The following is a 22,616-nucleotide window of genomic DNA, read 5'->3' on the forward strand; positions in this document are numbered from 1 at the left end:
CAATTTCCGATAAGGCTGTCAAACACATTGAAATAAAGTATGTATATAGATAGAAATGTTTCATACATGTATTGGCCCTTATACAACCAAATATGCACCTCAGTTAGCGCCAGCAGTGCAAATATGCTATCAGCTACACAATATAGACAGAGGAGGACAGTCCCCATGTAGTGTTTGGCAGTAGTAGTGGTAGTAGACAGTGGGCTACAATTAAACTGTTAATACGTCAAATTGCCTAAATCAAAATGTTGCCATGATGCTAGTTGTGAAGTGCTGCTTATTAGGGCTGATTCCCTTTGAATTTGGCTCCTGCTCACAGATCATGCGCAGTGTGCAGCGTGCTGCCTTCAGTCAGCGAAGCAGCTGTCCAGGGTTTGGAATTCCAACATGGCAGAGGCTGTGGTCAGTCTTCCCCTCACTAACTTGGAATGGTTTCAAATCGCGAGCAGCCACGCTTAACCTCAGCGAGCCATTCATCTGCGCACTGCCCGGATCGATGGTACTATAAACCCTGACGCTGCCCTGGCACCTAACACAGGTAAGTCTCGTCCTGTCTATCAGCGATGTTGACAATTAAAAAGAGAAACGGAGCAGCCCTGCACGCGCAGACGCTCGCTGCGAGACACTGTGTCGCGCATCACAGATCTGCAGCGCAGTCATTCTGCACGAGCCAAGTGACTTGTCATCGCTTTAAAAAAGACGAAATAAACGCTATGAAGTTTACGGATCAGACCGAGTTTGCTATTATTGTTTTCCTCTCCGTAGTTAAAGTAGATTGTTAAACACACGTCTGGATCCAGGCTCTTAAATAACTTTACTGCAAGGAGAAGTTTTTGCATGTCAGCCTGAATAAAACTTGCCGCGATAACCGCAGGCGGGAGCTTAATAGATGGGTTGTCATTGCGCTCTTACTGGGACAACTGCTGGCAAGTAATCTATTTTAAAAGTAAAGGGAGGGGGGCATCACGCTGGTTTAGCCTCTTCCTCTAATAGGCGGCATGAAGAATGTGTGTTTTATGTCATGACCACAGTCTCTCTCATGCTTCCTATTCTCTCGTTCAACTCGCGCACGAAGTGACAGGCTCCTGCCGTGCCTGTGTGGCTCTCTGCGTCTCCATCCAGCGCTGTTTTGATTTGTTTTAATATTTTGCTCGCATAATACTCTTGCTCGTCTTAATTAAATACCTAAATGAATACCTAATACCTTAGAATACCTAAACCTGAGGAGAGAACAATGCACCGTGCGTTTTTTAAACTTGTGAAATCCGATAGCTGAGGAGAAAGTGGCTGTAATGAGAAGCAACCTTTGGAATTCCTCCTCGTGAAAATTCCGTTTCTGCTGTTTTTCCCTCTCCTTTTGTTTTAGGCTTGAAGACATGATCACTAGCACCAGTATTTATGGTACGTTCATTTTGAAATTATCCACATTATTGTTGTTATATGTGTATTTGTTCAAAAGAGGCTGTTATTGCAGTATTCATTTTTTCTTAGTGCATGTTTGGTGCATCTTCAAAAGTTTACTTAATTCAGTTTATAATAATACACGGGCATATTCCAGAGATAAGGGCACTTTATATGATTAATTTCATACAAGTGGCATTATCAATTATAGGCTCAGAGTATCTTGTAAAGGTTAAATAATTGTAATCCATTTTAATTTGGTTTGTGTTACTGACATTCCTCGTCTACACTTTTTTTTCATTGCTATGCTTTAATATGTTTGCATGCAGAACTTCACATTAACATTTTGCATAAAAGACAATGCATTCAACTTATCCATATCTGTTTCAAATTAACATTAAGTAATCTAATTTTTGCTAGACATTATTTTTGCTTTATGTCAAAATGTAGGCATTAAATAAATACTTGCACTTAAAATATTTGTAATTGCTGTAGCATGCCTTACAATTCTAAATGTAATAATAAGTATTACAGCTATTGAAATCACTGTTGTTCAAATTAACATTTTATAACAACACAATTGGCTTTATATGTATTATTTGGTACAAGTTGCATCACAAATACACTACATATTAAAATATCTATACTATTATAAATATGAAGGTTGATGGACAAAGAAGAGACACCTATAATGCAACAATGATTATATGTTGTCAATATTATGTTATAGGTAATTTGTCCAACCCTTGTCTTACAGGAGAACTCACTTTGTTTAAAGTTCAATTTAAGAAGCTGCCATGTCGTTTTTTATTTATTTGTCACACAATAGGACAATTCACTTATAAAACTACATCAAAATTGCTCGCAAGTTAATTTAAAGGCAGAGTCAGAAATAGCTCTTATGTTCCAGTGGAAATGGTGTGTGACAAGCCAGTAAATGGATCTGAGCATGGACACAAAGTCAGATGAGTAACAAGTTGTGTGCTGTCTCTCTTTGGCAAACACTTTGTCCTAAGCGAACCTTTTCCACCTCCATAGAACAATTTACTTAATTGTGTTCACACATTTCATTTGCATGTTTTCCTTTGAAAGGAAATTAACATCATCACCAGTGAGCTGAAGTATGTTTTCATTCCTCTTCAAAATAACAGCATCCGTCACTCAGTGGCAAAAAAAATGTACATTACTACCACGTTCATTATGTCTAAGTGTTTGGTTGTAATGTGTTTTTCTAAAGTGGGTATTAAATGTGTTGGTCAGGTTTTTTTTCATATTTAGACCGCCTCCTATGAATGTGTGGAGGGTATTTTTTTATTACAAATGAACTTTGGTTTTATTGCTCAGATATAGATACTAAGCTTGGTGGCAAATAGTTTGGAGCAATTATTAATAATTAAACGCATATCCACAAATTGCATTTACTTACATTCTCAATACCCTGTGCAGTCTTTTTAAATGTAATATTTTATATTTTATCTCCACATTAATGCATGTGTCTTACAATAAATTGTAAGAGTGGGTTTATCTCAGAAAAAGAAACTGTTCTGTATTTATTGAACCACTCCCTTGGATCCTTCATTCTAAATAGCTTAATTATTAAGAACAACCTGAGGATCTTTATCAGAGTTCAAACCCTGGAAGGGTTCCATGTCTGAGCTCCTGCAGCGTGTTAGGTGATTCTCGCAGGTCCTTATTTAACCCCAGCCACCTCCGGTGTGCATGGCAAAAAGCTGACAGCTCTGTTTATTCTGATAGGATAGCACTTATGATAGCATTCTGAGCTGCTGCTTGACGTGGATCTCTGAGCCGATTTGGACGACAGATGCTGACCCTCCTGTTTTTATCACCCTGTTGCCTGATTGTCACACATGTTTACACTTTTAAAAGTGACTGTCATGTCAAGAAGTTGTGTGGCATAAACTGCGCTAAATAATAACACACACTGATGTGTCCCAGGGACATAGACATAGAAATAGACTTTAGTTGTCTCATAAAGACGGTGGAATTGAGTGCAGCCTAGTAATGTACACAATTCAGAAATGTCAAACCTATGTAAAAGATACTGCTTTAAAAGTTCATATTAATTGTTCTTATACTTAATTCATCACATTTATCAAATCAAGTTTCCAGAATTGTCAGTGTTTTTCTTGTGATTTTCTGACTGTTTTAACATGCAGTATATTTGAAATCACAGTTGCGCCTAACAATGCAAACAAAAACCAATCTTCAGCCTCTTCTAACTATCTGTACTTTAATGTTGTCATGTGTCTGTGTGAAGCTTTTTCACCGATCTAAATGTCCTGTCCGTAATTTGAAGATAGTAGCACTATTAGTGATGGCTCAAATTGACAGCATTATTTTAACCATTAAAAGAGGGAAGCGGTATAAGTCGCTATTACAGACACTTAATGTATGGTATATGTGTTCAGTAATATTAAAGCCAGGTCCTGAATACCTTGGGCTGCCTCTATGTAAACACATGGGATGTCTGTAAATTGATGAAATATTAATCTTTTCAGATGGATCTATTTGTCATTTACTACAAGAAATCCCACTCAGCCTCTTGACTATATTTTATGAGATCAGTGCAGGATTGTCATGTTTAAGCAAATATGTTAAGTGGTGTTTTTCCCGTTTTTCATATAAAAAGCCAGGGAGTCCCCAATGGATAAAGACGCTCGCAGTAGGGACTATTCAAGTATTCCTCCCTCCCTTCCTCTCCTTTCTTTCTCTCTCGTCTCCCTCTCTTGTATCCACATCTCTGTCGTTTCCTCCGTAGCAGCGTGCATGTTATCTTTGTGTGTTTCTCTACGCTGACAATTCTCGCAGTGATCTAAGTTGGACTGCATTAGAAAGTGGAGGCAGCTGTCTGTTGCTAGACTGAGGGACGTGTTTGCTCTACTGCAAAGATGAAGGACCACGAATCCTTGACATCTTCCCTTTCTCCCCTCCTCCTCCTCCTCCTCCTCCTACCATCTCATTTAGACACAGCGACTGTCTGCTCAGACTTGTTTTTTCTCCCTCTGAGTGACAGCATATGGCATAGACATTTTCTAAAATGCATGCACCTACCATTGGCTGCTTGTACTTACCCTTCTTATGTGTCCTATACTATAGCTACAGGCCTGGTGTGTGGTTTGTTCCTCTTATTCAAACAAAAATGTTTACAGTTTAATTTAGTTAACATATTCTACTAGATTAAAAAACACTGGCTGCATTTATGGAACATAGTGTGGATATTTAGTCTTACCGTTTCACTGCTGCCCGCAATTCAAATCCCTCCATACATTTCTCTGGGTGTGTTGTAGCATGTACGTATTATTTAGATGTTTATATGTGCATCTTTGTAGGTGATTGTGTGTATGCATGCACTGTACTGTATGTCTGTCTGTTTCTCTGTGTGCATGCTTTTTTTTTAAATTTAAATAACCAGTATAAGGGGGGACAAAGTGCCTCGCTCTTATTTATTTTTCAAATAAACTCATTGTTATAGAATAATTCATGGTTTTATGATCTACACCATATGCACAATGTGCCTATAAAGCTTATATATAACTGAATGACTGATTATAACAGAAACATGTCCATAAGTCATATAGCAACTCTTGTTTAGTCAGGCCTTTTATGCCAGACATTATTAACATGGAGTATGGCATGTGTTGCTTTAAATTCCTTGTTCTCCTCATTTCCAACACATCGAAACAGAGGCTTTGTTTCATCTCCTTCACATGAGGTGTCTGTGCACTCGTAAGGAGACGAGGCAGCTCTGCGTCTGTGGGGGATTGTCTATTCTAGCCAATCCCCAGGTGTACTAAACTAGGTTTAGCACTAAGGCTTTTAATCTGGACTTGTAGGAGATTCATGTGCATTCATAGATTTGCCTCTGTAATTATCATACCCCCAGTGGCAGCCAGAGAGACGTTTGCCTAAATCACTGATGTCCTCATTACACTGTTTACATTTTAATTAGACATGGTAAATTCTTGATTTTCTATTAGTGGACAAAAGGATTGGAGGTTCTCCTTTCTTAAATTCAGCAAAGATAGTTCAAGCCTAGAGTGTTGCATGCCTGTAAGTCTTGAAGCATTGTGTGCATCTCCCAAAAAAAAAGATTTTCCACAGTGCCTGTCTTTTGAATGCAGCCTTCTTAACATCCCCTTAAAATGATTTATAATGTTTATTCACTGAGAGTGTCATTTGTGGTTTTGTGAACACAGTCTAAATGCATTGGCAATAGACAGCTCTAGGACGATGGTCTTACCATTTAATTTATCCATAGACATCTTAAAACATTATGACTGAATGTGCTTTCATAATTGCTAATTATGTCTTTAGATAGATGATGTGTTGTTACTCTCAGGCATTGAATATCCAACCCCCAAGGACTTTGATTAATAACAGAATCTACAATTCCATGACTTCTTTAAATCGCTGGCACTTTGAGCTGCCATTGTGTGCCTGAGTACTATTGCTTATCATTGAATAACCTTGGTGAAGAGGTGTTTTTGCCTGTCCTTCTTCCAAGGTGTTTTTTCTTTTATTGCATGCTGTTGGAGAGTTTCGTATTGTGAGAGAGCAGCAAGCCTTTCACAAGAGGATAAGAGAAAACTCAATATTTAGCTGTATTGAAATTCCTCTTGTGTTCTCACAAAACAGTGTCTTACTAATCTGGCAATCGAGGCCGCTATTCGAGCTGGACTGAAAACCCATGCAACAAGAGAACCTATAAGTACTTTACACCACATCACATTTGTCAGATTCATGAACTGAGGGTTTGAAATGTAGTTTTCTTTTGACCTCAAACTCTCAAATTTGTCTTGATGCTGACCTGTCTTACGGCCCGTCCACACGGTGGCGTGCGTTGAAGCTTCAACGCTTCTGCCCATTCCCTTTGAATGGGGTGACGTCACGCTTTGCCGAACTGCATTGTGGTTCCGTCGCTTCGCTTTGCTCGCGTTGCTCACTTCAAAAGTAGAGCAATGTTCTACTTTTGAAGCTTCGACGGAAGCGTCAGCCAATCAAATCATATGCCAGTACAAGCTCTAGCCAATCAAACCGCGTGCTTGTGTGTCCGGGGCGGGAGATTCATGTGATTGGTTGTTGGTCGAGTTTCAGACACGCCCGCCGGCAAGCTTCAACGCACGCCGCCGTGTGGACGCTGCGTTAATCAACATTACCCCTTAATTATGATAACACCATGTCGAGCTGATCTGAATTAATTAAAAACATTTGGCTCACTCTAAATAAAATAAGAGATCAATTACGTAACTAACACTGAAATTAGAATTTAAATATTTTTGTTATTTATTTGATTTCTTCATTACTATAGCATTATAATTCATGTATTGAAATAGATGCTTTACTTAACTTTGATATTTATATTCAAGATCATGCAAGGATTTGCTTTGAATATAAACTGTAATCTTCTGACTGGTTTTCATTGTCCCATTCATCTCATGCTAATTGTCTCAAATTGATATTTGAGGCAATTAGCTAAAGCGATGATCAGACGAGATGGGGGCTATCTGTGTTTTTTTGCAAAGTTCTCAGCAATTCATTCTACCTCTGTGGAGATGGGGGGGGGGGGGGGGCTGACAGGTTGGCATTTTGCCAAGTGCTGGCAGAGGGGGCCTTGAGTGCCGGGGACGGCAGAGGATGGGTTGAGGTCTGCCTGATGGCGTGGAGAAGAGGGGGATGAGCCGAGGGAAGGGAAGAGGGGAGAGAAGGTTGAGTATACGCTGCCATAAAGGTTTAAGGTGTCAGGCTGCGGCAATGCAGCGGGGGTCTGCAGTGTCACTGAGAGGTGACCACAGCAGCGTGCACAGACTGAGTCTGAGCCACTGGATATCTGAGCCAGATGTTGTGTTTATAGTGCTTAAGTTATTACCTATATGGTGCTGTGTTAGTTGACTGCATGAATCATTTCCTTTTCTTCAAGGTAGCTTTTATGAGATGGAGATAAACCTTTGATTTATTAGGTTCTTAATCTGGATGTAGACATCATTAAATATGACACATTTAAGATTGTTTTTGTCTTTTGATTACTTGTATTGTATGTAATGCATAATTTAAATTAATAAATATGTATTTCACATAACAACTTCAGTTTCACTAGCACGTTGTAAGTGAATAGTCACTAGAAGTCTTGGCATGTGGCCTATTTGACAGTCCCTCCTAGGGTCCACATGGAATTAGATTAATTTAAATCAGAAAGATAATAGTGAACAAAAAAGGAACACTGAAGACTTGAGCATAATCACAGAGCTTTATGAGGGCTGACACTTCTTTTGTGTTCATTATCAGGAAATCACCTCAGGGAGTCGTGTTGACTTTGCATTGTCTAAAATAGCTGTTACAGTGGATCGCCCCGCGCTCGCTCACTTCCACTTGAAGTATCTGGGGAGGCAAGGTGGAAATACCAGAGGTTTGCAGAGAAAAGCTAAACATAGTATAAACTCCCACTTTAGCAAAGTAAATCAAGCCATGTTTCCAGTTATGCTTTCTAGGATGTTGTTGGTACCAAACAAAGGCTGGGTTTCTGTTAAAAATAGTGCAACGTATTACTGCAGAAATAAGGGGCGGGAAGAAGGACCTTAAGTTCTGAGCTGTTTGCTGCCAGCTCAAGTTGGCCACAGATTGTTTCTTTCCTATACGGTAAAAAAACTAAAGTATATTTTAATGTTGTATTTTCACCCATATTTAAAAACTCCATAAACACAATTTCATTGTTGCCATTAATTGGTGTGCACGTGGTTTATATCAGCATTTCTATACTGGAAAGAACAATAGTAGATTCATTCACTTGGAGCGTGATGTTTCTGCAGTCCAACCCTGACTGCATCGCCTCTCCCACATCTTTAAATGGATCCCATGAGTCCTCAGCTCTGTTGTTTCCATTATTCATTTCAAAACTTCCATGTAGCAAGGAAAGGCTAGAGGGGTGAAAAATTATTTTGTGTCTGAAAAAATTGATGTAGAGCAAAGTCACTGCTTTATGCAAAGTGTGCCATGCCTGGGGAGCATGTGAGCTGCCGTACTGTAGGAGGAGTGAAAGCTTGGGCGAGGGACGGACGGACTGTGTGTGTGTGTGTGTGTGTGTGTGTGTGTGTGTGTGTGTGTGTGTGTGTGTGTGTGTGTGTGTGTGTGTGTGTGTGTGTGTGTGTGTGTGTGTGTGTGTGTGTGTGTGTGTGTGTGTGTGTGTGTGTGTGTGTGTGTGTGTGTGTTGCCTGCCTGTGTGTGTCTGCGAGTTCCTGTCAGTCTGTCAGTTAGGCCTAATGTGGCTCCCTAGAGGTACCTGGGGGAGACCCATCTAGCACCCAGTCAGCCTCTGCTGGCGGCCAAGTGGTGACAACGGGTTCCCACAGAGAGAGGAAGTGTCATCGTATGTGTAAACTAGTGACAGATGACTGGAGACATGTGGCCTGTAGACACTGGGTCTGAAAGTAAAGTAGTTTTGCCTCTTCAACTTCCTTTCTCTCTTCCCACTTGAGACTTCAGAGAGTGAGCATGAGGCTCCACAACAGCAAGGAATACATTGACAACAAGTCAAAGATGTGAATAAAGAGGATGCAAATCATTTGGCATGAAAAGACACATGCTATGTGCAAAGGTTTCGTTTGCCTTTGAAAGGCTGCTGCAAGTTTTTAGTGTGCAGAGCTTCAGGCAGCTCTTCTGGGTCACAAGTCATGTGGGTCAGTGTTACACTCCCTGCAGCCTCACTTCAACCCTCGGTCTGGAAATAGAACATGCAGCGTCACCCAGCCAGGAGGGAGGTAGATTCCAGACCTCAGTGGCCAGGGGCTGCACATGTGGAATCTGCTCGTGTATTTGACCCCAAATGTTTGAAACTAAGAACGCTCCCAATAGGACGTTGTTATTTCATGCATACTCAAATGAGCAAGGCTGTACGAATTGCCTTGTACAAAGTGGACCAGTAGACTCTTCACTGTCGACTGTTCACAGTTCATCAAGGGAACTCGCACTAGCCAGAGGCAGATTTCTTTTTTAACAGTATGCACATAACCTGCAAGAGAGGCAACACATAACAAATAAACTGTGGAGTAGTTGTTTTTAATTACACATTTCAGCCAGCAGGCCGTTTGCCTACTTGCCTAAGCATTTATTGTGATAGATGGAAAACTGGCACATAGAACATTCAACCAGTGTTAGGCTTCACGCGAGCTCTTTTGAAGACTGCATCCAAGCCTTGCAATAGAAGACCATGGAGCACTTCTGCTGTTAGGCATATATCTCATTTAAGAAAATATATATATAATACATTTATTTTAAGAAAACAAGTCTACATTTATTTTGCAGGGTATATAGTATTTGGGCTTTGGATATTGTGAAATCTGAAAAGGATGTAAATAGTATTTTAGTGGCTGGTTTTGGTTTGAATTTACACTTTAATGGCAATAAATCAAATTCAGTTGCTGATATATGAGTTACTATAATAATACTAATTAACAAATTCACTATATTTATATCTTAGTATATTTTCTTAGCAATGAATTATAGAAAGTAACACAAATCTATGTTTAAGCCAAGCCTGATGTTGCCTAAAATAAATGATCTCAGCCACTTCCACACAGTGAGGCGTGCAGCTCATTAATTGAACACTGATATCTGTATCGCACTGAATAAAGTGGAATCAGTTCATCCTTACTAAATATTTTATCCGTTTTTGATAATGACAGTGGAAGTATGATTGCAGTGTTGACTATATGCTAACATATGAGCATTTGTAAGTTGTGATATTGAACACCTCGCCCTAATAGTGATCATTTGAGAGAAAGCTGCATGTCCAAGCGACACCTCCGGGTGCTGCTTCCTATCCAGGGAGGTAAAATCTATCAGCGCTGATGAGTTCGTGCTCCATTCCAAACTGTTTATTGTGAGCTCCAATAGTGCTATTGTGCTATTCTCTAGTCCAGTCCATGTGATGCAAAGAGCCAATTCACATTTGAGCAGTGGGTGACCCTGGGTTGTGTATATTGATGAGTGGGATTTGTTTCTTAATAGAATTGTGTCTAATTAATTAGTGTTTAATTGGTTGAGCCGGTTACATGCAAATGCTGCGCAATGTAGAACAATCATTGCTTTAAACTGCGTATTGAGGTCTGCTTAATGAATTGTGGGAAATGGATTTGTTGTGCCTCTTTATTATAATTTCAGTTTTGCGTTGAAGATTTATTTCTTCACATTTTACCTGAGGAAGGGATTTCAAACACCAGTCAGAAAGGTGTTAGTGAAGATATTAAAAATTCCCACCTCTCAATTTCTATTAATTATCTAATTTGTTCTCAATGATTGCTTTGTGCCACAGGATCTGTTTTTTTCTTTTCTTTATTTCATAGTCTATTTAGGAATACTCTAGATTAATTTGCATTTGCATGGCCCTTCTTGCTTTCTTTCCACATCTCTATCAAAGCCCTGAAGTCTTTGAAGGCTGCCACTCTCAGCAGCCTCACAGTGCTTTACACTTGTTTTCAATGAAAGCTGTTATTCAGAACCTCTGCCATGACACTTTGCAAACATGTTTTATTTGTGTCTTTGTGGTTGGGGGAAGAAAAATATAGACTGCATTGCAGGTTTTTTAAAAGCATCTTTCAATGAAATCCTTGGCCTCCATAGCTTGCCATTGTCGAAAAATAAATTATTATTATTGTCAATTTGCTGTTTGCAATTTACATTGCCGTTTCACATATTTGTTATAACGTATACACACGCCTAAAGTCATGTAAATTGGATATAAAAATGTCATAATGAAGTGTGAACATGAGCCACACCAACCAATTGTATAACACATGGAAGTCTGGCTCCGGTAAATTCATATTTTAGGCTGCAAATGGGTGTTTGTCTTGGCTTTACTTTTGAAATAAAATCCCCAACACCCAACATTTATTTTACTGTTTTATATGGAAACATATTCAACCAGAGGAGAGATATATGATCTCAAAGTATATAGAGTCTATGCTGCAACTTGTAGCAATCACTCACAATTACCACAATGAGAGAAACGTACCACATTAATAGGAAACACTTCAGGTCCACTCAGTATGTCTGGTTATCAGTCAACAGTTGATTTTCTCTCTGCATATAATACTAAATAAATGCTGAATGCCGGCTTGATTGTACCCCGTATTTTGTATTAATAGATGCCTCAATCGGCATAATTCATGCTTTGATTCAGGTGCATGTATTCTTTCTGTTGCAAAGATTTTGGTTTTAAAGTAATTCTCTTCAACAGATTTTGTTCATAATCAAAATATGCATTCTAGTTATTTAGCTTAGACACTGTAAACGTAAGCGTCACCATTTAAAAACGTTTTGTATCTGCAATACATTTTTTCACACACATAAAGTGCAGTAATACAAATGTCCTAGTTAAACCTAACTTACTTTTAAAAGTGAATGCTGTTATTCGGCTCCATGGTGCTGCACTGAGCATGCCACCTCAGCTCTCAGAAGCCATTGTTTGCCAGTGGGCGAACCAATCTCCTAGACCGCTCTCTCCTTGTAAAAGTTCCCCTTTATGGCTTCACTACTGCACTTCAGTAACTTTATTACAGTATAGCTGAGAGATTTCTATTTCATATTGACCTAAGATTGCTTCAGTTGTCTCATTTCACCTTTTGTCTGGCCTGTGTTGGAGAAGTGACCTTCTTTGAGACTTGCAGTCGATACCACAGAATGCTTCTGGATGCTTGGACGAAAAGCTGGCAGTGGTTACAGGCAAACATCCTTTTTCTGTTCACTTGGGCATTTTCAATTATAGTTCCATTTGAACTTTTAATCATTTTAATGTTTGGGAAACAATAAGTAGAACGACAGATGGCCCCGGCTTACCTCAACAAGTGCATTTGCATTCATTTATGTATAGCTGCGTGGAATCATTTTATCCTCATTAGAACAAATTAGACGTTTTCTGTTATTTATTTCTTAGATGGACATCTTTACTGTCCTGTTGTGTTGTTTGTGATGTTTCTGTCTGTTTTATTTAATATTGTTGTTTGCCATCTGATTCTCTATTTAGTATTTTGTATTGTATATCATTCTGAAACATTGGTAAACAGGATCCCTTATCCAATCCAATCCAACTTTATTTATATAGCACATTTAAAAACAACAGACTTGACCAAAGTGCTGTACATCAATAAATATATAAAAAAGCAGCATAAATACATTTAGACAAAACCGATAGGACAAAAATAAACTAATGTAAAAGCACGAGACAATAAAACCGTCCTTATAGCCACAGACTGAAAACCCTCATACATGATGTAAAAACATTTTAAAACACAACAAAATTGAAAATAGAAAACCCCAATTTAGAAACACAGACTGATACCTCTTATACGTTAGTTCTTAGTTAGCTGCGATTCTTAAACAGAGAAGCAGTGCGTCTGTGAAACGTTGCAGTATTGCCAGTGGCTGTGAATTTTGAAAAAAATGACTTTCTGATTTGTATGTCAAGATCACACCGTGAAGAATGAGATTTTTTTACAATGCATTTTCCTTCCTGTGTTAGCCAGGTTAACATGGCTGTAAAGTCTAATGGTTGGAAGTGTAATCACAGTTGTGAATTGGACCAGTGAACAAGATAATCTGTTGATTTCCAATGGGGCTCAGCCTGTTGGTTTTTAAATCAGATGAGTGGCTTCTGGTCCCACCAAACCGCTGCCTCACAGTAGAAGTCAAGATGTGCTAAATGTGATAAAATCCCTAAACCCGCCTGAGCCTCTTTGATTGGAGTCTTCCTCAGGGTAACAGGACTTTGGGAAATAAAGATGTTACTGAGTAGCTTTTGGTCAATGAGTGTTCATGTAGCAAGGTCACAATCTGCCTCTCTTCTCTTTTGAAGTGTGTAAGTGATCCCTTGAGAGGCAGGAAAGCCAAGTTCATAGAGGCTCACAAAAACCACTGCCTCTACTGTACATGCGCTCTTACACAAGTTTCAGAAAGTGCTTGAATTCAACGACTGTGTTCTTTTAACTAACAAGCCATTTGAGTATACATCAGTATTATGCACTACAGAACACTATAAAGCCTGTCTCCTATAATTGTCTTGGTTTTATTCAGTGTACAAGTTGTACTTCTTGGCCTGAAGAGTCATGGTTTAATTAGCATCACTGAGACAGAGAAATCACAGCTCAGAGAATCTCTCAACTTCAAGATTTACTCTATTACATGTTCCCCTCAAGCCAATAGAGTTTATCATTAGCTCAGACCAAAAGCCCCTGGGATGTGAGAAATTCCAGGGTGTGTAAAATAATGCATTATGATATCAAAATGGAAGATTACAACATCTGTGTATATTCACTGAGAATCACTGTGAAGTGTGCTTATAGGGTATGCATCTTTATGACAAGGACAATAGACGACTGGAAAGATGAGATACTACAGTCTGTGTGACAGAAATGTGTGAAATATACAAGCTCACATGTGACCAGAGATAAATTATAATGTATGTATAATTGTTGTGTCTTCTTTTGAATACAGAGCATATTAAAAAGCAGTTGCAGATATACTTTCGTATTGTCAACAATTCCCAGGAAAAGACAAAGACCAATAGCTTTAGTCCATCACACAATTCTCAGCAAGTCCTTTTTTTTTTTTTTTTTTTTTTTTTTTTAGCGAGGCACTTAAATGTTTAACTTACATTCCTCTAACAGGATTACATTTTTTTTTAGTTGGAGACTTTTTTCAGTTGCAAATTATGCACACATAGTGCTTCACTGGTTGTTCCTTGCCGACTTTTGTCCTTACTCTTACACATCACTTTAATAACAAAACATTTACACAGTACACTCATATACGCAACATATTTAAAAAGGCTACTTTAACAGTCATTTAAAATCCAAAGTGGGAATTTGTACAGTGAAATTATGAATTGAGTGGCATTTACATCTTCTCACTGCATTTCAGATGAATTTCTCAGATCATCAACTTCCCTTCGCAGGCAAACAGCTTTATTCTAGTACAAGCTCTTACAGCTGCTGTTAAAATAATTGGCCGCTCTGTAGAGTCATACATTTTTGGGAACTGACTGCAAGTTGGGGCCGTTTTTTTCAAACTTTTTTTATAAACACAAAACATCTTAAAATGCAAATTACATTTACTCTAGCTGCAGATAAAAGTATTATATATTTAGGATGTATACTTGAATTCAGAGGGGAAACTACATAGCATTGCATTGCCCTACGGGCGTACAGTTTAGACATCATAGGTAGGCACATGTTTAATGCTCTAGTAGCTAACATTTATGAGTATTGCATGACACTTAATTCACTACATGATTAATTACATTAATTAACAGATTAATTAGTCACAGAAATGCCCTCTGTGGATATACAAAATCTAACCATATTTGTTTAAAAAAAAAAAAAAAATCAGAATAATTTTTTCGATAATAAGTATAAGTGTGTCTGTCTATCTCACTTTGCTATGTGTACGATCCTTATTCTTATTCTGATTACAAAGAGAGGAAACAAAGTTGTCTGCCTGCCTGACAGGTCAACTACAATTCACTTACTGTAAGTGCAGGCGTTACCAGTCATTTTCCACCTTTTGTATTCGGATGATATGAAATAGACTAAGATTGGTGCACTTTGATAGTGTGGGGACATGTAGTAATTTGCTGCCATTGGTGGTCATGCTGTGAAATGTATGTGCAGTAGCCCTGGAAAAGACAGTGACTGAAGAAGGCATATCTTTTCTAAATGAGGGGTTAAATGGCACCCTGCCGTCTAAAGATTGGAATTACTGCCACATGGAGATCTAAATTGAGTTTAAACAGTCTTAACTTGATATGTGAGATGAATGAGACTCTGTAGCTGTACCGATTACTGCTTCACATTGTATTAGAGTGTTTTGCCCCACCCCTACTTAGAATATCTCCAGTGAATTTGAATATGAATATGAGCTTGTTTTTATTTATAAACGTAATTACTATCTGTCTGCAATATTTGCACGCTTGTCAAGTAGAGTGGTTTGTGTGTGCAGAATAAAAGCAAAAGCTCCCATAATTATGTTTACGTCCAGCGATGAAAATCCCAGGGTTGTAATGATCAGTAATTATAAATACTTTTTGGCATGTCTACTGCCTCAGCTGGGACTATTGTGTGGTGTGAAGTGCAGAGTTTGTGCAGCTTAATTATGACATTGTACATGACTAAATGTACCAGTCTGCTTTAGCTGTGCAAAACACTTCCAGTGCATAATCACGCTCAAGTCTGACTTTAAAGAGCTCATTACAGTTAGTTTCCTAAAGAGCGGCTTATTAAACACAGTTACCTAATAAGCATCTTTGGTGGTGCAAATTGGTAAAAATGGTAATGAGTCTGATTAGGCCACGTTTCAATTACGACAGCTTTCACTTCCCTCCCCCCTCTCCCTATACCCTCCCACCTTACACTCCCCCAATCTAAAAAAAGGAAGGAAAGTCCAGCTCTTTATGCTTGGGAATCCTCCTGGAAGGCATTTTGCTCTCGCTCTCTCTCTCTCTCTCTCTCTCTCTCTCTCTCTCTCTCTCTCTCTCTCTCTCTCTCTCTCTCTCTCTCTCTCTCTCTCTCTCTCTCTCTCGCTCTCTCTCGCTCTCTCTCTCTCTCTCTCTCTCTCTCTCTCTCTCTCTCTCTCTCTCTCTCTCTCTCTCTCGCTATCTTTCTTTGTCTCTCTTTCTGTCTCTCTCTGTCTCACATACACTCACACTCACTGAGAAAGAGGAAAAGCAAACCGCTCTGCCACCTCTGTGCTTCCTTTCAGCAGAACAGTAATGAATAGAGAATTGTGCAAGCGGTGGTCCAATTTACGCACTGGGAAATTGGATGGACAGAGTGGAGGCCCACTCTTGTTTGCTTAAAAACAGCCTGGGCTACCAGATTAATAGTTCCCTAAAAGGTCAGCATCTCTGTTTCATCAGGGATGATCATTGAACCACAAATTAAACACCATAGCGTAGTATAACGCCATTGCATCACATCCACCTGCTCTTTTTTATATTCAATAGGACCATCTATAGTAAGTAAATATAAGTGTATAACATAAATTGTAATATCAAATCAATTATGATGAAATAACAAATGTCTGTTTTTTCAAATTCAGCAGTATTTAGTTGAGTCAACCTGAAGATAGAAACAGATAACTGACGAAACATTATTTTCTTATATTACCATCATTTTAATTGTCCCTAGAGGATGACTCAGATCTATGAATTGATACACACAATGGTCCAACAAAGGCAGTATTTGTTGGTGGCTGATCAGTGGAATTTGAGCTGGAGCCCCGAGGCTATCTGAAAACATTCCACTAATGGAGCGCTCTGTAATTATACCATTTCAAAGAAAGACAAAGGAACCTGTGGATGTTGTATCTGAATTTTCAGGCAGGTGGAATAAAGGACAACCGTTTTACCGTAATGCCAAAGTACGAGATCATTATGCTAATGCACTACTTGTGAGTGCACATGGGTGCATTTATGTCAATGTATGTGTTAGTGTTTATGTGCCTACTTGGAAGTGGATGCATTTACTATCTATTCCGTAACCTTTGTCTAAATCAAAACATTTGAAATCTGATTTTTGTTAGCATGCATCCTATATTTCTCATAAGAGAAAACTGGTTGATTCATTGACACAAATGTTGGTGATGTTGTTGCTATTGTACAGTATATTGTATTGTACTACAATTATTTTGGTAATTAACATAGTGAAAAGTATCATTTTATCAATTCATCTTTTATTTGTCTGTAGGTGTAGTGTTTTATTAATAAAACATACCTTTTTGCCTGTAGAAAAGAAAAAAACATGTTCTCCATACATCCAAATGTCAAGATTGCATTACTTTCTGTAGAGTCAATATAAATCTTTCCCAGTTATTTTTTAGCAGTGTGCTTAGATAATCATCTTCGATGGATTCCATTTTGTAAAATACCTGATGCTTAAAGATCTCAAGTACACTTTGCGAGTAGCACTCCTTTGATTGTCCAAAGTGGCACATTATCAGGATTAGCAGTAATAGAAGAATCACACTCAATACGCCATGTGCAATTTTGTTATTGACTAATTGTGACTTGAGTGTTAATGAACTCTACTGAATGATTTTACAAAAAACATTACCCTGATACTTACACTGCGGTGTCAGTAAATGCTGTGAATGGATGAGATCTTGTTGGCAGACAACTCAGCGCTACTTGCTCCTGCCCAAAGACAGTTTTTTATTGTTGGGAGGGGAACACTTTTCTCTGCAATAACATGGCAACAAATGTCAAATTCAACATGTTAATTGGGGGGTATTTAAATGCAGTGATAATAAGAGGGACATAGGGATAAAAGACTATCTTCTAATTCACTTCACATTCTGTTGCAGTATGGGTAACATGTTTGTCTGTTCGGGCTTTTTGCCTCTGGCTTTTTTTTCTTAATCATTAGCTTGGATGGTTGACAACCATGTGAGACATAGCATGGATCTCTTTGACTAAAACCTTGTAAATTAACGCAATTAGTGCAGCATCATCCTGCTAATTAGCTCCTGGTGTCTAGTGTGGCGGGTGGGCAAATAGCTTGGAGGGAGTCAGAAGGGAATCCGCAAACACTGCGTTTGTAATCTGCCTCTGGACAGTAGCTGTTTGTTGCCTAAATCCTGTGATATGGACTTAACCTACTGAAGTACAAACTAGCACTGCATCGCCTGATTAGTAAAAGCAGGGAGCATTACAACGGGCATTGAACGTTTTGTTCAATATGTCTCCTTTCATATCTGCTTGTAGGTTTTGGTCGGATTAGTGTCAATGTATTATTTGAGTTGTAACCTCTTTAATAGTCTACATTATTTGGGGCTATCCTCTGATAATCATAAACAGAGAAAAAGATGACAGCATGTTTACAAACTTGAATTTGCAGATTGACTTTAGGATTTAACTCGATTATTTATGTCATTCAAACCCTCAAGGCCATATAGAGTTACTGAGAGATGCTGCAGAGAAAAAGACAAGTGAAGCATGTTTTTTTTTCTCCTCTCCCTCGCTCTGTGGACTAGGAAGCAGTGGGCAGACTGAATGTGGATGTAATTCATGCTGGGCTGAGGGGTTTGTGTGATGAAAGCAACAGAGCGCTGCCAAGAAAGATTGCTTTGCAGCTCTCCTCCAAGTAGATTTGAAACTGTCTCAGAATGCCTCAGATGAGAGTTGGATTATAGACTGACCCGCAATGTCTGTGTCATTCTGCTCTGCGTTGGGTGGATTATAGCACGCTAACCAGGTGTTAGATCCTATACCCTCATACTGACCAGATGTGTGTTTTGTTAACATTGTATTTTTGTCATGTGGGAGACATTTGGACATTTGATTGAAAAGATAACTGCCTAATTGCCTACCATTTACCACCTAAACAATTTATAAAAATGCATTATGGAGTTTTTCCACAGTATTTGACCCCCTCTTTTTGATTATTATCGGACATTTAAAAAATATGAAAATATTACATTGATTATTACCATGATTTAATGCTTACTTTGATATTTTTTCTCCCTTATATTGAATATCTAGGTCTAAAGATGCAGTGGACCCCAGAGCACACACAATGGGCAGAACAACACTTTGACATCTCATCCACTACCCGCTCTCCAGCACACAAAGTAGAGGCCTACCGGGGGCACTTACAGCGAACATACCAGTATGCGTGGGCAAACGATGACATCTCTGCACTGACTGCTTCCAATCTGCTTAAGAAATATGCAGAGAAGTACTCTGGGATCCTAGAGAGCCCAAATGAGAGAGGCCTGCTGTGTTCCTACTCTGATAGCACCACTGGACTCATGAATGGAAGAAAGTCAGAGAATGATTCCTGGCAGGAGGGGATTTACCCAATGAACTGTGCTCCAGATGTTATATCTGTGAGCAAAGCTGGAATGACAGCTGCCCTACCCCCTACAGATGTGTCGGCTAGCATAGGCAGCTCCCCAGGGGTGGCCAGCAGCTTGTCTGAGCCCAGCTACTCCAGCAGTAACTGTGGGAGCCACACAGCCACTACTCTCCACTCGGGCCTCCCCTCTCAGGAATATACTGCCAGCTACAACGGCTCTTACCTGCATTCAAGCTACAGCGGCCAGAGTACCCCGGCTCTCCCCTCCCCCCACCCCTCTCCTTTGCACAGTGCTGGGCTCTTACAACCACCGCCCCCACCGCCTCCCCCTGCCTTAGTGCCGAGCTACAACGCCGGGTCTCCCAACTACAATTATCCTCCAACAGGGTATCCTTCTCAGACTGCAGTTGGCCCTGGTTACAGCCCTGGGGGAGCACCCCCCCCTTCTGTGTATCTGCCGTCCGGTATTGCAGCTCCTACACCAATTCCTCCCTCCACACTGCCCGGCTACACCTACCAGTCCCATAATCATACACCAATTGCACCTACACCGTTAAATGGCAGCACATCAAGCTCATTAAAAAGAAAAGCTTTCTACATGAGTGGACATGGAGATATGGACTCTAGCTATGGTAATTTCAACTACAACCAACAGCGCTCTTCACATAGTCCAATGTACAGAACAATAGACAGTGACTCAAACAGGGGCAATGGCTTTGACAGAAATGGAGAGGCATCGTCTTTAGCTTTTAAGCCCACCAAACAGCCAATGTCTTCTGATCATCAAAGGACATTTATTTTACACTCTGGCAGAGCACTATCGCCTCCAAACTATGGATCAACCAAAAGCTCTGTGGGTGATCTGAGGACTGGTGAGCCCTACAGCAAGTTTGGATCCCCCATCATGAGCGAGCAAACTGCAGAGCACAGACAGCACCTCTCTCACTCCCTAACAGGGCCGGACATTGGTACGGCTACCTCGTCCATCCATGCTGCAGAGGAACAATTGAAGAACAGTGACTCCAGCCTGGTGGAGATGGTGACCACAGAAATCCTTCAGCAGGGCCCTCCAGTGGACTGGAGCGACATCGCGGGTCTGGATATGGCCAAAGCAGCCATCAAAGAGGAGATACTGTGGCCCATTTTACGGCCAGATATGTTTAGTGGACTTGCCACATTACCTCGGAGCCTCCTTTTATTCGGACCTCAGGGAACTGGTAGAACGCTGATGGCCCACTGCATGGCAACACAACTGGGGGCGGCCTTCTTGCAACTTAGCGGTTCTGCTCTGGTGACCAAGTGGCTCGGGGAAGGGGAAAAGATCATCCAAGCTTCTTTCCTCGTGGCCCGGTGTCGCCAGCCATCGGTGGTGTTCATCAGAGAGGTGGACCTGCTGCTATCAGCTCAGGTCAGTGAGGATAGCCCAGTGAATCGCCTCAAGTCTGAGCTCCTCATGCAGCTTGACAGTATTCTGACCTCTGCTGAGGACCATGTCCTCGTGGTTTGCTCCACCAATAAGCCTGAAGAGATCCCCGAGTCCCTACGGAGGTACTTTGCCAAGCGACTGCTCATCCCCTTGCCTGATGGGACAGCACGACACCAGATAATCAGCCAACTGCTCTCACAGCACAACTACTGTCTTAGTGATAAAGAGATGTCACTACTGGTTCAGAGGACAGAGGGCTTTTCCGGACTGGATGTGGCTCAGCTGTGTCAGGAGGCTGTGGTAGGTCCTCTCCACGGCATTCCTGGTACTGATTTGTCAACCCTTCACCCAGCTCAGATGAGACCAGTCTCCTACCAAGACTTTGACAGTGTGTTTTGCAAATTCCAGCCCAGCATATCACAAAAGGAACTTGACATGTACACTGAGTGGAATAAAATGTTTGGTTGTAGTCAATGAAAGAGACTCATTGAACATATTTCTCAGTAGTTGGCCTTCAGTGATCAAGCAAAAATAACAAACAGTGGTGACATGAATATACTGTATAGGGCAAATGGGTGTCCTTGGTGTTACACAAAAGCTAACAGCCTGGACACAACACATTGGTAAATGCTAATTAAATTATGTATATGGCTGATGCCATTGTGCTCTCTAGAACTCAAACAAAAAGGAAGAAGATGCCCCCCCCCCTTTTTGTATATACATATATATATATATATAAATATATATACATACTATTCTGCTGATCTTGAGATTTAGTTGCTATCAAGTGCCTGAGGTGGTGCTGTTTAATTTTTGTTTTACTTTTTGCTTCACAATCTCCATTGGTGACATGTGCTAATATGAAAAAAAAAGCTTTAAAATTAGACAAAAAACTTGCGTTGCTTTCCAAAAAACTTGCTTTCCATAAGTGTTCTACAGCTGTTTTCTGTTTTGTGCTCTCTGTGAACAGTTGTGGTTTATTTGGGCTAAATTACATTTATTGATATCATTTCAGTTGGGCTTCAGTACCTTACAAAGGTTGTATGTGTGCCGTTACAACAACACTCACAAATGTTTTCTCTTGGATGAATAAGGTGAATTTAGTTGCTGTACTAGCCTATCCACAATGAAATTACAAAAAAAAACTAATATCATTATACAATGTGACTTCAATCTCAACAATACATTACTATGTATTTGCCGTTAAGTATTGTTTTGGTAGTAATTCACAGTGTTTCACATAAATGTAAAATTGTACCATTTTTATTTTAATGTTCTCTATTTAAAACCTCAGGAAAGTGATGATATGTACAGTACCTCATAGGCTTGTGTAACATTTGATATAACATCATCAAACCATGTAAGGCTATATAATACCTCAAAAAGCTTCACATGAAATTAGAAAGTCCCTACATTGAATGTATGAGAGTGATTTCGGTTTATTTACAAGACAAAAAAAAGTAATTTGTTTGGAGTTCTTTACTTGAGCTTGTGGTGATGCAGAGCTGAGAGAAATTTGAAAGGTGCAGACAAACATCTCGGGGTTGAGGGAGACAGTGGCCCCGAGCTATTTAATTCCATCCTGCTGCTGTTTTATCAATAATGAAACCTAAGGATTATGTATAGCCTAAGTTCCTTTCTACCTCAGTTTGTTAGTTATCTCTGAAAGACAAATACATGAAGACAGCAAAAGACAGCACCTATTCTGCTTGTTTGATGAGGAGACCTTTTGAGACAACACCAAACGGTATTTTGTTGTGTGCAAAATCTATTAGCTTTACATTTTTATAACTCCCATGAACCAGATAATACACTTAAAGGGGAATACCACTGAATATTATGGTTGGGATACACATCGCCTTTGCGTTAGGACAAATTGGTCTGTGTTAGCTAACATTCACCAGTGGATGTTGTTGCTTGTTTGGCCCCTG

The 22,616-nt window shown here is 39.8% G+C and overlaps 1 protein-coding gene across 1 annotated transcript; it reads left to right on the top strand.

Annotated features, from left to right (window-relative positions):
- The first annotated feature begins 402 nt into the window (after positions 1-402).
- On the top strand, positions 403-21,189 carry fign (fidgetin). Its single transcript, XM_034134464.1, has 3 exons — positions 403-538; positions 1,367-1,401; positions 18,944-21,189. The coding sequence occupies exons 2-3, from the start codon at positions 1,377-1,379 to the stop codon at positions 21,160-21,162; spliced, it is 2,244 nt and encodes a 747-aa protein (XP_033990355.1). The 5' UTR covers positions 403-538; positions 1,367-1,376; the 3' UTR covers positions 21,163-21,189.
- The last annotated feature ends 1,427 nt before the right edge of the window (positions 21,190-22,616 follow it).

This window comes from Trematomus bernacchii, unplaced genomic scaffold (genome assembly GCF_902827165.1).
Source record: "Trematomus bernacchii unplaced genomic scaffold, fTreBer1.1, whole genome shotgun sequence".
NCBI lineage: Eukaryota > Metazoa > Chordata > Actinopteri > Perciformes > Nototheniidae > Trematomus > Trematomus bernacchii.